The sequence below is a fragment of the Megalobrama amblycephala genome, linkage group LG17 (genome assembly GCF_018812025.1).
Source record: "Megalobrama amblycephala isolate DHTTF-2021 linkage group LG17, ASM1881202v1, whole genome shotgun sequence".
NCBI classification, from domain to species: Eukaryota; Metazoa; Chordata; class Actinopteri; order Cypriniformes; family Xenocyprididae; genus Megalobrama; species Megalobrama amblycephala.
The window spans coordinates 3,867,005-3,884,207 of NC_063060.1; the positions used below are offsets into that span (position 1 = coordinate 3,867,005).

The 17,203-nt window shown below is 37.4% G+C and overlaps 1 protein-coding gene across 2 annotated transcripts in view; it reads left to right on the forward strand.

Annotated features, from left to right (window-relative positions):
- Nucleotides 1-2,300: 2,300 nt before the first annotated feature.
- LOC125250727 (potassium/sodium hyperpolarization-activated cyclic nucleotide-gated channel 2-like) overlaps nt 2,301-17,203 on the forward strand; it is a 73,372-nt gene continuing 58,469 nt past the window's right edge. Inside the window, exons 1-2 of one of the 2 annotated variants that reach the window (XM_048163452.1) lie at nt 2,301-4,084; nt 8,571-8,994. In XM_048163452.1, coding sequence (XP_048019409.1) covers nt 3,114-4,084; nt 8,571-8,994 — 1,395 coding nt within the window. In that variant the 5' untranslated portion in view covers nt 2,301-3,113. The remainder of the gene's footprint in view (nt 4,085-8,570; nt 8,995-17,203) is intronic. The other variant, XM_048163451.1, reaches the window with a different exon arrangement.

Here is a 17,203-nt window from a genome sequence, read left to right on the forward strand (position 1 = left end):
CTCCTGACATTCTAATTAGGGCTGTCAAACGATTAATCGTGATTAATCGCATACAAAATAAAAGTTTGAGTTTGCATAATATATGTGGGTGTACTGTGTGTAATTATGTTTATATAAATACAAACAAATTAATGTATATATTTAAGAGAAATATGTTATGTGCAAAATATTTGTATTCATATATAATATAAATTATATAAAAATATAAATAAATTCATATACTTGTAAATATTTCTCAAATATGTACATGAATGTGTTTGTATTTTTATATACATAATTACACACAGTACACCCACATATATTAGGCAAACTCAGACTTTTATTTTGTATGCGATTAATCGCGATTAATCGTTTGACAGCCCTAATTCTAATCTTCTTTCACAGTTCAGTGTGATACAGTTCTCCGACAGTCATGAAAAACCCAGAAATATCAGCAAAACCAGTTTGGAAAAGTCACAGTGAATGTGTTTTTTCTTGTTATGCTCAGCTAAATGGGTGGAAGTTGCAGTTTCTTGCGTGCAATGCCTATAAAATGATATTTGAAAATTCTTCTCCACAAATAACTGGAGATCATTGGTGATCTCCAACCTCGTTGATCTCCCGAGTTTGGGAAGCTTCCAAGATCAATCCACAGATCTTCTCCTTTCTTGGAACTTTGCCTTTTATGCAAATGAAGCCTCAAAGCATCATCCTTAAATGTGTCATACCAGGAAGTGAGTGCCGGCATTCAGTTCTGCAGAGAGACTGAGAGAGAGAGAGATACAGAGATTGATCCGGAGCTGCTCAGGTTAACCAGCAGACTGTGTGGTAGGGAGAATGGCGACCTCACTGACCTCCAGAGGTCAAACGCTTCATCGCTGAAGGGACGCGTCCTCCCTCTCTCCGCTGAGCTGAGACAACCTTTCAATGTCATTGCTCGGGGCTGCTGTTCTCAAGGTACGCTTCACTCTCTGCGCTGCTGCCGAGCATTGGCTGGCTTTGGTTGCACGTCAGCGCCAGGGATAACAAGGTAAGATCTAATAGTCTGCAGGACTTCTGTGAGCCAGCAGACTCATTAATGACTACTAGGTCAGCATCAATGATGTTCAAGGAGGAAGATGACTTGCTTTCTGGAGATGCTTTCTGATTGTGGAAGTGCTCAAGAACAGATCTGCAGCTCACAAACGTGCTTTCTCTCGCGTTTGAGCGATGTTAATATCGTGAATATGTGAAAGCAGAGAGCATAGACTCAAAATCTGGGATTTTTTCCCATTGAACACAGTTATGTTTTAAATATGTCAGCATTTTTAGGTCACTAAACCAATGTAAGCAAAAAAAAATTTCACTTCTGTTGTTATTAAAACACTATGTGATATGCAAACCTTGTTATTAAATAATGCAGTTACCATAATGACATCATCATTTTAGAAAGCACATGATACCTTGTATTTGTTTTACATATTTTACACTTTAATCTAAAATATGTGACAATATTTATATATATATTTATTTTTTAATTTAGTGCTCTTTTGTCCTCAAATATAGATATATCTGCACTGAATTATCTTATAATTCTTATATTTAATATAAGCATATAAAATAACATTATGCTGATAATGTAATTCTTTGATAAAATGTCATCTTTTCTATGCATTTTAGCAGATTGTTTAACGCTTTGATGGCAATCATTTTATACATTGTAAAACAACATTTTCATGATTTATCACATCATTTTTTTCTTTTGTCAAATCCACTTACTTAATGTTGTTCAGATAACATGATATTTTGAGTTTCTTTCGATTAATCCAATCGCCTTCATTGCATTAACTTAAATTTTTAATTTCAATGAACTCAAATTTTAAGGCAACCAGGTAACTTACTGTTTTAAGTTAAACCAACAATTCTTTTTTTACAGTGTATCACTGCCGCTCTATAGATGTTTGATATAAAATAATGATAAAGATTGTTGCTGCATTATTACTTGAATAACATCTCGGCACATGAGGTCTTATTTTTTTCTCTATGGGATCTTTTTTTTTTCTCTCTCTGTAATGTGCATATGGCAGGTGTATTTGTGCCGTCTGGTTTCTGAGGACATTCAACAGGTCTTTAAAGCGGAGTGACCCCAGTGGCTGTCCAAAACTCTTGCTGTAGTTCCGTCTTTGTGCCAGTAGGTGGCGGCAAACAGCAGTCTGAATGCACTGTTGACTGTCATTGAGCGCATCCTCGACTGTTATGACATCATGACATCATAACGCCATGACGACATCTGCATTTTTAGACAAAAAAAAAAAAAAAAGAGAGAGTGCCAGATTGTTTATGCGACAATAGTAGCTACAAATATTCCAACCATCTGTTTATGCATGTGACCTTAGTCATTTATAGATTTCTGGATGAACACAACAGACTTGTGATTGATCACTTTTTCAAGTCAGCAGGACTGTGAAGAAAACAAAACGTGCTCATACGCGTAAATAAAGAATGTTGCTCACATTTTATTATGATATTATGGGCATGTAAAAACATCAGCAATCCATTAACATTTATGAAATGTAATGAGGATGTGTTTTTGGCCAGTTCCCAGACCCGTGTTTCCAACTTCTGCTTCTTATGTGCTAATTTTGGCGGTACATTGTATTCATTTTTCTCGCAGTTTTTAATTATGCATATGTTATTAAAACACTTGAAGTGTGACTATGCAGACCTTGTTGTTAAATAACGACATCATAATTTTAGGAAGTGCATGTATTTGTCACGTATGACCTTGAGCAAAATGCCTGAATTAGTTGAATAACTTTCAACCCTGTTATCAAAAGACATAGTATATCACAAACTTGTATTATATAGCTAATATAGCTTGAAATGACGCAATGCAACATTGTTTATCTGTTAGAGCGTTTAAAATCCTACAGAACTTACTGAAATGGAAAATGCACTCAGAGAGTGACCCAACAAACAGTTAATAAACTAAAAGCTGTTTCATTTTGTTGGCAAAGAAATCACGTAGGTCTCACACTCTCTCTCTCTCTTTCTCTCTCTCTCTCTCTCTCTCTCTCTCTCTCTCTCACCCATCATCCCTGCTGATTGGTTTCCCGCAAAGATAATTACAGGCCAGATCTGATCCGGTGAATGACATGGACCGGAATGAGCTCTCGCCTGGTTCGGATGTTGCCGCGATGAAGAAAGCGGCGCATAAGAGCGCGCCCGCGTACCACTGCGCCGGGAACAGCACCGCCAAGAGTTGCCTGGAGTCCAACTCTGATGCCGCCGGGTCGAACCCGAAACCCAATCACGTCGCCATAGAGGAGACGGACGACGGGGAGGAGGAATCCAAGTTTCAGCATCCGCGGCTGAGGAGAGCAGGAGGAGGGAACAGCGCCCAGATTAAGAGCTGCGCACCGGGAGGAGGAGGAGGAGGAGGAGGGGGAGGAGGAGGAGCAGGCGGGTCCAGGAGGAGCTCCACTTCCACTGATGCGCGCCCGACTGATGCTGCTGCTGCTGCTCCTGCGGGTCGCCACGACACCGTTAAGGGCGGAGGAGGAAGAGGCAAAGCGTCTACCGTAGTGGCCACCGTGACGGTAGAGGCTTGTAATGCTGCCGAAGGTGACGGCAATCCCACAGCACCGCTTTCCAGCATGAAATGCAACAAGAACGGGGAGTGCAGGCGGGACTCCGGCACCGGGAGCCTCCGGTCCATCATGTCCAAGACGGACGGGTGTAAGCGGACAGCCTGCAATTCAACGACCAGCGTGGACGGAACCAGCACGCAGGGGCAGGACGCCTCGAACCCCGGGGTCCCGGAGAAGAAGGATTCCAAAGTGTCCTTTTCCAACACCCCCAGCAGGAAAGCCTCGTCCTCCATCCACGGCGCGCAGCAGCCCCGGAACTCGGTGACGTTCCTCAAATCCGAGGATGGAGCTCAGGAGGACAGCGAGACCCGGGGCAGCCAGGCGAGCTTCATGCAGCGGCAGTTCAGCAGCATGCTGCAGCCCGGGGTCAATAAATTCTCCTTGCGCATGTACGGGAGCCAGAAGGCGGTGGAGAAGGAGCAGGAGCGCGTAAAATCGGCGGGCAACTGGATCATTCACCCCTACAGCGACTTCAGGTAAGAGCTCGAGAGAGAGAGAGAGTGCAGGTGCTTGGAGAAACTTTGGACGTATTGATTAATAGCGACTGTGTGGGATCCAAAATCGCTTTGGGATTTTGGAAAATTTTATTTTATATTTTTTTTATGCATTGGTAACACTACGGTCTCACTGTTTAATGCATGTACTAACAATGAGCAGAATATTTTACAGCATTCATTAACCTTTGTAAGTGTTGGTTAATAAATATGTTCATGTTCCTTTTTTAGTTCACATTAACTTAAACTGTTTACAGATACTACTTTTGATCTTTTAGTTAATGTTGATGCTTCATTTACATTAAGCAAGATTATTAAGTATTGTTCATTGTTAGTTCATGTTAACTGCATCAACATGATCATCAGTTTTTGCTTATGTCAGCTTGAGTACTGCTGTCATTAAAGCATCATGAATATTATCCCACTGGATTTCTCGAACCCTAAACCAACCCCTCACACAAACCTGTTGATCAGAAGATTTAAAGTGAAGCGTAATTTGGCTGATTTATGACCCTTTCAAATACTTTATTTGTGCTCACCTCACCAGTCAGTTTTTAAAGGATTAGTTCACTTCAGAATTCAAATTTCCTGATAATTTCCTCACCCCCATCCCATGTCATCCAAGATGTTTATGTCTTTCTTTCTTCAGTCGAAAAGAAACGAAGGTTTTTGAGGAAAACATTCCAGGATTTTTATCCATATAGTGGACTTCAACAGTTACCAACAGGTTGAAGGTCCAAATGTCAGTTTCAGTGCAGCTTCAAAGAGCTCTACATGATCCAGACGAGGAATAAGAGTCTTATCTACAGTCATTTTCTAAAAAAAAAAAAAATTATATACTTTTTAACCACAAATGCTCGTCTTGCACTGCTCTGTGATGCGCCACGCATTACGTAATCATGTTGGAAAGGTCACGCGTGACGTAGGTGGAAGTAGCGATCCAGTGTCTACAAAGCGAACATGCAAAGACTAAATCAAACCCCCTTTACAAAAAAAAGTTAAAACAATGATGTCGGATGATTTTGAAGTTGGAGTAGAAAAGAGATGAGTTTTTCCGCCCTACAGTACTTACACGTGTGACCTTTACATGATTACGTAATGTGTGGAGCATCGCAGAGCAGTGCAAGATGAGCATTTGTGGTTAAATAGTATATACATTTTTATTTTATTTTTTTTAAGAAAATGACAGATCGTTTCACTAGATAAGACCCTTATTCCTCGTCTGGGATCATGTAGAGCTCTTTGAAGCTGCACTGAAACTGACATTTGGACCTTCAACCCGTTGAAGTCTACTATATGGAGGAAAATCCTGGAATGTTTTCCTCAAAAACCTTCATTTCTTTTCAGCTGAAGAAAGAAAGACATCAACATCTTGGATGACATGGGGGTGAGGAAATGATCAGGACATTTGAATTCTGAAGTGAACTAATGCTTTAACATCTTTTGTTTGTGAAGACACTTCCACAATTTGGCCCTCAAAAGCAGCCAAACCTAAACACACAAGTATTATTTTGTTCTCTCATAAAATTGAGGTATGTTATCTAACCAGGATATTGTTGTGGTTATAAAAACAAAAACAAAAAAGCAATAGCATTGTGATTTTAGACTGTATGGCACATATAAGTATTTTTTGATCAGTTTTCATGCTGAGTAAGATTTATTTTTAACCGAGTAGATCAAATTTGTTTGACAAGAAAACCATAACAATATGAGACCAAATACATCGAAGCACATAAGCAATTTTGTCCAGCAGGTATCTTGCTGAATTAGATTTTGAGATAATCAAATTCATTCTGAGATAATCTGATTGCCTCAAGGTCACACAATGTATATATCTCAAGTGTTACTGATTTTGGTTTTAAAATATTGAAGCATGAAAAAGAGTGACCTCAATAAATACAATGTAAGTGTGTGCCAAACTTTCAGTCTAGTGTTATTGTACAAAGAGTCGGTCATGTTGTCATGCATTATTTTTGTATCAGCGAGGAACGTCATTTCAGCACCTCACTGAGTGGACAGCACCACAGTCAGACTATGATTTGCATCTTATTAAAACTACTGGAAGACTTTACATGATTGCTCAGAGTTCATGCATCAGATTACATTTCACATTTTCTTTCATTTATGCAACATGTAAATATGTAACTTTAAATGATTATGTGGGATGTAATGCCCCAGAACCTGAGCTGGAGATGTGTTGTTGCAATACATTATGTGCTTTTTTTTTTGAGCGTTGAGACTTTGTTTGGCTCATAATGTCTTTACATAAATGCTGTTGAATGATGAAAATGTGAATGCATGCAATCTCCGCATGAGGTTGCACGCAATACGTACATCCTTTTTATTTTGCATAGTCTCCATAGAAAAACCTGAAACTGATGCATGTTTTTTCAGCACTCCCACTCCATTCAAATGTCATCTTGACATATCAAAGACCCTCAACACTTCTGAGAGACTATCAGCTGTGCAAACCTCGCAAAAAGAGCCTGCCATTGTGCATGAGTTGCATCAGTCTCCAGTTATGAGTCAGCATGCACCTTAGCGCGCTCTGCTGTGACCTTGAGTTGCACACGTGTGCGAGCACCACGTGGAAACGGATCATATCCGCTCCATGCTTTATTTCAGACCCTCAGGAATTGACTTGCACCCGTCACAGTCGTTTGAGACTCTCAAATATCAAGGGTCTTGTGAGGTTTTTCAGCACTCTAGCCCTTTTTACAAGGTCAATATAAAGCCTTCTCATGCACTGCTTCATTGCAATGCTAATGTTATTGATTTTTAGTGTTGTTTTCAAAACAAAACCTGTTAAATGTACCGTATGTGGGTGACATGCATGCTGAGAGCATTATAATACTCACAACACAAAATGTTACAGTAATAATCCGATTAATTATATCACGAATATGTAATATTCTCATTAGAAATGTTCACATTAGACTCTTATTGGATTGACAGCTATTAGAATATTTCTCTATGCATTTAATTGACATAATCAGAATAAACTAAAACATTTGTTTGCTTTTCCTGCTATTCTGATCTGGAAGTACTGGAGATGCCTGCAGAATTTTGGACAGTAATTTAACCGACTCATTAATTCTCATGCATGTCTTTAACAAAAGCACTCAAGAACAGCATGACAACATTGCAAATTGTAGGTCATGAGAAGCTTACAAATGCAGGTCATGATGTTTCTTTAAATGTTTGTAAAAAAAAAAAAAAAAAAAAAAAAAGTGTTTCAGTAGCTTGACTTTTCACACCTATCTGTATCTAATATTAGTATTAGTATTAGTATAATATTCGATTACTGTGGATATTGCAAATAAGTTGTTCACATGGTTATAAATTCGGTAATGCAAAGCAATAAGGTTACATTTGTTAATATTATATATTTTCATTGAGATAACCTGATAATTTTAAGTGAATTTATAAATTAGCGTGCTCAAATATTTCAAGTTAAGAACAATAAAAATCTTACTTAAACTTTGAGTTTCTTAACTTAAAAAATTCTCATTCAACTTTTTTGAGTTCTGACAACTTATTAGGGTTTACAATGTAAATAATTAATTTGATTTGCAAGAACTCAAAATAAAAAGTTAATTAACTAAATATTTTATGTTAATTGCTTTCAAAATGTATGACTTAGGTAACTCAGTACTTCAAGTTAGGAGCAATTAACATGCATGAGTACTACAAACTCAAAACTTGATAGTTCAGCCTCCTTATGGTACCGAAGCTGAACTTATGGTTTCCATATGGTAATAGTTTTGTGAAGGTAAACACAGTCATTGTGAGAGATAAATATACAGGTAAGTATACAAATACAAATATGGCCCAGCTGTATTACTCTAGTAATACTCGAGAGTTAAGCTTACAAAACTTTTAGTCCCTACATCGCTGTCTAATACCTAATTCACATCCCGGACGAGCCCCCACTTTATGTTACGACCTCCCTTCTGGTAAAGTCATTTAAAAAGGAAAGGTAACGTAGCATAAACAAAAATAAGTGAACAACGATACTGCTCAGAACGATTTTAATCATTCACTCAAGACAACATATAAACAAAATCAAATGATGTACCAACCAAGGAAAATTTTAACGTAGCGGACAACAACTAATAAAGAGAAATATAAAACATAAAACCTAACAAAACAAGCATAACATGAAACATAAAGACGCTGCTTTGCTGGCTGGGTTGCAATTTGTCCTCCTCATAGGTGTCTTTTTAGCTAATTCTCAAATGATGAACAGGTGTGTCAACCTAAGAGAAAGAGAGCATGCTATTCATAGAGATCGACGCCAAAATGAACAACAAAAATAAACATATGACACAGATTGAACCACCGACCGTAACAAACATCAACCCAGATGTTCATTAGTGAAATCACAAAACCTACCCAGGATAAATTGCTTAGCACAGGCTAATGATGGTTTTGGATAAAGCCAATGACTTTCCTGTCTCTCTTGCAGGTTCTACTGGGATTTCACCATGCTTCTCTTCATGGTGGGCAACCTGATCATTATTCCTGTCGGCATCACCTTCTTCAAAGAAGAGACCACCACTCCGTGGATCATCTTCAACGTGGTCTCCGACACCTTCTTCCTCATGGACCTGGTGCTGAACTTCCGCACGGGCATCATTATCGAGGACAATTCCGACATCATCCTGGACCCCAAGACCATCAAGAAGAAGTACCTGAAGACCTGGTTTGTGGTGGACTTTGTCTCTTCCATTCCGGTGGATTATATCTTTCTGATCGTGGAGAAGGGCATAGACTCGGAGGTGTACAAGACGGCACGAGCACTGAGGATTGTGCGTTTCACTAAAATCCTGAGCTTGCTGAGGCTGCTGCGTCTCTCTCGGCTTATCCGCTACATTCACCAGTGGGAAGAGGTACGTCAACAGACACCGCCACAATCTCACATGTACAGTAATGGATATCCCATCAAATGCATATACACAGTTCCATATCTATCATACCTGTTCAGTATGAAAGCCCATTTCCACCACACAAGAAAATCATGCTTTGGTGAATTACAATTATGACATAAAATGTTGAAATTATGACATGAAAAGTTGAAATTGAGATAAAAATCATAATTAGACAAAGACAAAACTATGATATCAAAGGTCAAAATGATGCCATAAGTCAAAATTATGACATCAAATGAAATGGTGACATAAGTCGAAATTATGACAAAAAGTTGAAATTGAGATAAAAAGTCAAAATAATGACATAAAAGGTTGAAATAATGACATGAAGCCATAATTATTAAACTCAAAATTATAAGTCATAATTATTTTTTTTTTTGTCAATTATGACTATTATTGTTTCCTTTTTATTTCACAATTTTGACTTGTCATATGTCATTAATGGCATAATTATGACATTATCTTATAATTTGTCTTTTTTATCTCATAATTATGACTTAGTATGTCATAATTTTGTCTTTTTATCTCATAGTTATCACTTTCATCTCATAGTTATGCATTTCTCATACTTTTTATTTCATAATATTGACTTTTAATGCCATAATTATGATTTACCAAAGCATGACTTTTTTCTTATGTGGGGAAAATGAGTTAAATATACAATCTTAATATGTTTTTAAATTAAATCACGCCACATTCACACAATGTTGTGATGTGTAACAAAACTGCATACAGTCATTACCTGAACCAGCCCCAGCGAATTCACAAAATCTGAATGAAATATGAATGTGAGTGTCAGGGAAAGTGGAAGGTTATTCTCCTGGTCGACACAAATGGACTGCGGATGTTTAGACATGCTTAATAGAAATAGAGTGTACAGAGATGTGCCAGTCCCAGTTGGCACAGTTGAACCATGAGCCTACCGAGCCAAAACACTCAGATGTTGCTCTTTTATAACTCAGGAGGTTTAATAGACTTTTCAGTTAAAGGGGACCTATTATGCAAAATTCATGCATCTTGCATCTTTTACGGCATCTCGCACAGGAAATGGCACTCTATAAATGCAGCGGTTTTAGAAATTAAAAGAAGTTTAACTTTTAAAAAATTTGTTTCAACACCTTGCATTTTCCACTGCTTGCGTCTCACATTTTTAGACGCAAAGACTCATTGTGTGTGAATGGCCATTGAATGGGAGACAAAAAACACAAGGTCCGTCTAGCGCATGTTTACATATAGTATAATGGAAAAGCAGCGCAGTGGGATGCAAAAATGCGTTCTGTGGAAACAGCCCCATACTGTTTCTCCTGTTTTGTTGTTGCCGGAGTACCCGAGGCACAAGCTGTAAAGGCACTGCCCCCTTATGGAAAGGGGAGCAGCAGCTCATTTGCATTTAAAGATACACAAACGAAAACAACGTGTTTTTGCTCCCACCCAAAATTTTGGGCATGGTAAAATAAATGATCTGTGGGGTGTTTTGAGTTAAAACGTCAGAAACATTCTGGGGACACCAGAGAAAAGGGGCAAAATATGTCCCCTTTAAGTTTTGTTTAAGTAGCACCAGATCTTTTCTTTCATATTGTGACATACATCCAAGTGTAACGGATTATCAAAAAGGAAAAAAAAAATATAATAATGCACGGTTTCCCAACCCTTTTCCTGGAGGCACACCAACACTACACATTTTCGAACTCTTCCTCATCAGCTGATGACAAATATGTGAGTTCATGCCTTTTGAAGGCAATCTTTGGTATCTTGTTTTGAAACATTGTTGAGATCTCTTCTGAAACAATCACACATCTTAAAAGCTAAATGTTATCATTAAACCTAGCTCATTTAGTCTCACTGTTGTCTACGAGAAACATTTGATATTTCTTTCTGATTTTTCTGTGTTATGGGCGCAGACCACTGCAGAGAGCAGATGGGGACTTTAACACTGATTAATTGATCACAAGCGTGTTGACTGTTGTCTTATCAAGGTCCAGACAGACTCAAGCGGACATCTGATGGCTTTTGAAACGGGGAAGACACACTTTTGTCTGTAATTAAAGCTCAGTGTGAAAGCCTCCATCAGTCAATGCTGACAATATATAATTAAGCAACTTTGTGATGATTTTAATGCAGTGCTGGAGATCACGTATATGCTAATGTACTCATAAAAGTTGACAAAACAGCAGATATACAATTAAAATTTTCATTTTTTTCTGAGAAAGTAGATCAAAATGATTAATGACTCATTTTGCTCTCATAAAGTTTCAATGTTTTTGAGAACAAGGGTCACTTCAGGAGTCTCATCAGTAGAAAAAATGACATTTGAGATAGGTTTGATTTATTTTCATGTTCTAGGTTTGTTGAATTGATTTAAGATTCAATGATTTGTTTGTCTTCTCTCAAAAAAATCTTGTCGAGTAGCCTTTGTTTTTGTTTTAAAATGCTTTTGTAAATAAATATACATAAAAATATTTTTTTTTTGAAAGAAATTAATACTTTTATTCAGCAAGGATGCTTTAAATGAATCAAAAGTGACAGTAAAGACATTTATAATGTTACAAAAGATTTCTATTTCAAGTAAATGCTGTTTCTTTCGCACTTTCCGTTCATCTAAGAATCCTGAAAAATGTTTTATAATGGTTTCCACAAAAATATTAATAAAAAAAAAAACTGTTTTCAACATTGATAATAATCAGAAATGTTTCTTGAGCAGCAAATCAACATATTAGAATGATTTCTGAAGGGTCATGTGACACTGAAGACTGGAGTAATGATGCTGAAAAATCGTTTTGAGGCATATATATATATATATATATATATATATATATATATACACACACAAAAATAAATAATGCATAAAGTGCATTGTAAAGTGCATGAAGTGACCAAAACATATATAAACAAATATATCCCACAATTGATGCATTTAGCTATATCACCCAGGCGTAATAGAAGCTGTCACTCTTACAAGGAGAGAAAATAAAGATCTTAACTCATAAATTAATTTGTTTCAAGAAAAATAGTTGGTCGTAATTAACGTTGACTGCTCAGTGCCACTTAAATCCCTTAATAATTTACTTAATTAACACTTATTATGCTTTCAGTGTGATAATCAGCTACCCATTTAAAAAAAAACAAAAGAGAAGACATTAAGGGTCTTTTACTTTGGGACAATTTGGATTACCAATGTGACTTTAAACGTTCCCTGTGGTAAAGCATCTTATTTGACTTAGAAAATAGTTTGTTCATTAAAAACAGACGTGAGGCTTTCGGACTTAAAATTGAACTCCTGTTGTCCATCAATAACTTTTGATCCCTCCAGATTTAACCGAATAACCTCCAGGTCTAGAGCACTTGAGTAAGATAGCCATCTTTTATCAATTAAGATGCTGCGGGTGGATCAGGTGGGCCGGCGGTGCAGTCACGGGTGGCTACTTTGCATAATTATGAGGTTGAGATTGGTCATTTGTCTGCAGTATGCAATTAGACCAGTGCTGTACAGATACCTGCCTTGTTAACTTTCTGTTCAGCTCCTGTAGGAAAGTGCAGTAAAGGTGAGACACAGAGCGTTTGCATTCACGACATGCAACTCGGTCTACAAACATAAAGTGCTCCGTTCCTTCCTGTAAATGACCTCCGCTTAGAAAATGAATGTATGAATATTTCCTTTTCCCTAAATCAACTCACAAACAGAGCTCATTACATTACATTAAAGTTTCATTGGTTACTCTGGTCAATGTTTTATACACAGATGGTTTTCTAAAGGAATAGACAATAAAAAGTAATTATTAAAGCGATTCCGCTATGGTATGAAGTTGAAGTATGAAGTGAGGTTGCAATTGGCATTTTATTATTTTTTTCTCAGTGTAGTTTTTTGCCATCACAGGTGCTTGTAAACAGACTCTTGCGTGTTGATTAGACGTCTGATTCATCGTCACGCTGCAGGACTGCTGTAATTGTATTATCCTTATGATTATGCGTTCTGAGCGCTGTTTTCATTCACCTGGAAGAGCCAGTTAATACATTGTGATTTTCGAGTCAAGCAGAAATGGCTGTTGCATCAATAAGCGTTTAGAATAGATTTCTTGTTATGCCAAACCAACCAAAGACACTCTGTGCATGTGAGGAAGGTAAACTAATGGCTTAATGGCTTAGCATTACAGTAGACGAATGATAAAATGAAAGAAAAGCAGCTTGATCTGTCTGAAAGCCGCTTAGACAGGAAGAGACGTGTAAAATGACCAGCTACAGTTTTGGTTTATGTGCCAATAAAGGTGCAAGACATTGATGATACCACAATAATGCACTGGTGTTTGTTCTGTGAAATGTTTTACAGAAACATGAACACTTAAAGAACGGCAGACAATGTAAGCAGAATTTCTGTCAGTCCCAAAGTAAATGTGTAGATTATTTCACAGACATACTATACAAATGTTTGAGGTCAGTCTGCTTTCTTTTCAGAATTGTTTTGAGAGTCTCTTATGCTCAGCAAGCCTGCATTTATTTGATCCAAAATATAGTAAAAACAGTAATACTGTAAAACATTATTACAATTTAAAATAGCTGTTTTCTATGTGAATACATAGTAAATGTAAATGTAATTTATTCCTGTGATGCAAAGCTGAATTTTCAGCATCATTACTCCAGTCTTCAGTGTCACATGATCCTTCAGAAATCATTCTAACATGCTGATTTGATGCTCAAGAAACATTTCTGATTAATATCAGTGTTGAAAACAGTTGTGCTGCTTCAGATTTTGTGGAAACCATTATATTTATTTTTTTTCCCCCCAGGATTTGTTAATGAATAGGAAGTTGAAAAAAAAAAAAAAAATGTTGAAATAGAAATCTTTTGACATTATAAGACATAAATATCTTTACTGTCACTTTTGAACAATTTAATGCATCCTTGCTGAATACAAGTATTAATTTCTTAAAGTCCCCCTGAGTTTTTAATGTTATTTGTATGTTTATTTGGTGTTTTTAATATGCTCTAAGACAAACCATGTGCAAATTCATAATTCAACACCATTCCTGAGTCAGTTTACCAACACTCTAAAAAATTCTCGGTTAAATATGGACAAAACCAGGGATTGGGTTGTTTTCACCCAGCCATTTTTTTTCAACCAATTTTGGATTTATTTTTTTAGCCAGCAATATCGTAATATTGTAAAATGCATGGTTTTGCTCACCCCCAAATATGGGCAAATTTGTGGGGTATTTTAAGCTGAAATTTGACCAGACCAGAAACTTATAATACATCTTGTGAAAGAGAGCATAATAGGTGCCCTTTAACCCAACCTGCTGGGTTTGTCCATATTTAACCCAACTTGGGTTGTTTTTAACCCAGCATTTTTTGGAGTGAAAGACAGTTTCCTACCATCACAAACATATAACCAATCCTGTCAACGTGTGAGTTGGGGCTTTTGAGCACAGTGAGCACAGGAACACCTTTAAGAAGGGCCAAAGGCTAATCATATTAATTACCGTTATGTGTTCGAGTCCGACAGTCGTAGAGAGTGATACATAAAACGCATTACTATTCTGATACTAAATATTCATGGATACTAAATAAAGCAAGAGTGTAGAGTTACATTTAAGCTATTTCAAGGCATGAAGAAATAATTTTCACAGGAAAAAATGTGTCATTTTGAGTTTAAAGGGATAAAATTATTGACTGCAAGATAAATTGGAGCCCAAACTTTTTTAACGGTGGTGTAACAAAGCAGAATATAATTGTTGTTATCTAGTTTACTTGATGTATTGAAGGAAGGTGGATTGCCAGGACTGAGTACTGTATCCTGCTCGACAGGAAGGAAAGCTCCTCTGTGCTCCAGCAAATCCCAGCTGTCCTCATGGAAACCAGATACGGCATCCAAATCTCTTAGTTAGCGTTTGCACTGGAAAACAACTCAGGAAATTAGATTATACAGAGTGAATGAACAAATCATCATCTGAATCTCAGACAATGCAAAGGCTCAGTGTTGAAGATGAGTGAATAAAGCACAAACAATTGAAGTTGACTTTCCAAAACTTGTAACTTTGCATATTAGTACAGTGTAAACAAATTCAGTACAATACGACACTGTCTGATTAACATGTTTTCCTTCATTTATGATCAAATGTTCATGATTCACAATAATTTTTTGTTATCGTATATCTTAACATAACTAGTTTATGTGATTTATGGAGGCATATGTTCAGTTGAACCGACCACATGACGCTCTCAGTGTCCGTGAGGCGTGTAGCAAGTGTCTCGCTGTGCAGCTGTACACTGACTGATGGTCTGTTTTGAGCAGGAGCAAATGTCCAGTGTCTGATGGTCAGTTGATGTGGAAGATGCTTGATGTGGCTCATTAATCAAGTTGGGATTTCAGGGCCTGAGTCAATGTTTCTTCAGAGAGCAGGTCAATAGAAAAGCCTTCGGAATGGATCCAGGAGTTTTGTGAACATCAGTGTTGGGGAATGTTACTTTTAAGTAATGTTATTGTGTGACTAGTGATGGCACATTGTTAAATGGGATAACTTGTCAATTATGACCAAACGGTACATGTAGATTTCTCTTGTTGTTGATACAAGCCGTTTCATCTGTTTATTTGCTTTGAAATTCTGTAGAGAGATAAAATATAGATGAAAAATCTGCTATGGAAAACATGAAGAGAGTGACGAACGAGACCTTTGGGTACATTTGTTCACAAAGGTCTGATTAGCTATGTGCAAAGTAGCTTTCTCTTTTCACTAAGTAAACTCAGGAGGATTCATGCGTAGCTGCTGCTGGGCTTTAGACAAACCCTCTGGACAACAAAGTGCCAGAAAGAAAATCTACTGAACAAATAGTGTATTACAGTGGTGCTCAGAATTATTGGCACCCTTGGAAAATATGATCAAAGACGACTGTAAAAAAAATCTGCATTGTTTATCCTTTTGATCTTTAATTCAATTGATCTTTAAACTTAGCAAAAATCTAACCTTTCATTGAAGGAAAAGAATTGAAAGTGGGGGGAAAGTCACATTATGAAATAAATGTTTATATCCAAAACATGTTGGCCACAATTATTGGCACCCTTTTATTCAATGGTTTTTGCAACCTCCTTTTGCCAAGAAAACAGTTCTGATTCGTCTCCTATAATGCCTGATGAGTTTGGAGAACACCTGGCAAGAGATCAGAGATCATTCCTTCATGCAGAACCTCTCCAGATCCTTCAGATTCCAGCTCCATGTTGGTGCTTCTTCTCTTCAGTTCACTCCACTCATTCTCTTCAGGGTTCAGCTCAGGGGACTGGGACGGTCATGGCAGAAGCTTCATTTTGTGCTCAGTGACACATTTTTGTGTTGGTTTTGATGTTTGTTTTGGATCATTGTCCTGATGAAAATCCAACCATGGCTCATTATAGGATTTCTAGCAGAAGCGGTTATGTTTTGATTTTTTATCTGTTGGTATTTGATAGAATCCATGATACCATGTATTTGAACAAGATGTCCAGGACTTCCAGCAGAAAAATAGGACCACAACATTAAAGATCCAGCAGTATATTTAACCGTGGGCATGGGGGAGTTTTTATCCATGTGTGCACCAAACCCATCTGGTGGGTTTGCTGCCAAAAAGATCTTTTTTTAGTTTCATCTGACCATAGAAGCTGGTCCCGTTTGAAGTTCCAATAATGTCTGACAACTGAATATACTGGAGATTGTTTCTGGATGAGAGCAGAGGATTTTTCTTGAAAACCTCCTGAACATCTTGTGGGGATGTAGGTGCTGTTTGATATTTTTTTTTGTATCGCTTTCTGAGACTCAAGACTCAACTAATCTCTGCAATTCTCCAGCTGTGATCCTTGGAGATTCTTTGTCCACTCAAACTTTCCTTCTCACCGTGCATTAGGACGATTTAGACACACGTCCTCTTCCAGGCAGATTTGTAACATCTTTAGTTGATTGGAACTTCTTAATTATTGCCCTGATGGTGGAAATGAGGATTTTCAATGCTTTAGCTATTTTCTTACAGATACTTTCTATATTGTGAAGCTCAACAATCTTTTGCTGCACATCAGAACTATATTCTTTGGTTTTTCTCATTGTGATGAATGATTAAGGGAATTTGGCCTTTGTGTTTCCTCATGTTTATACTCATGTGGAACAGTAAGTCATGGCTGGATAATTTCCTGTTCATGATCACCCTGGTGAGC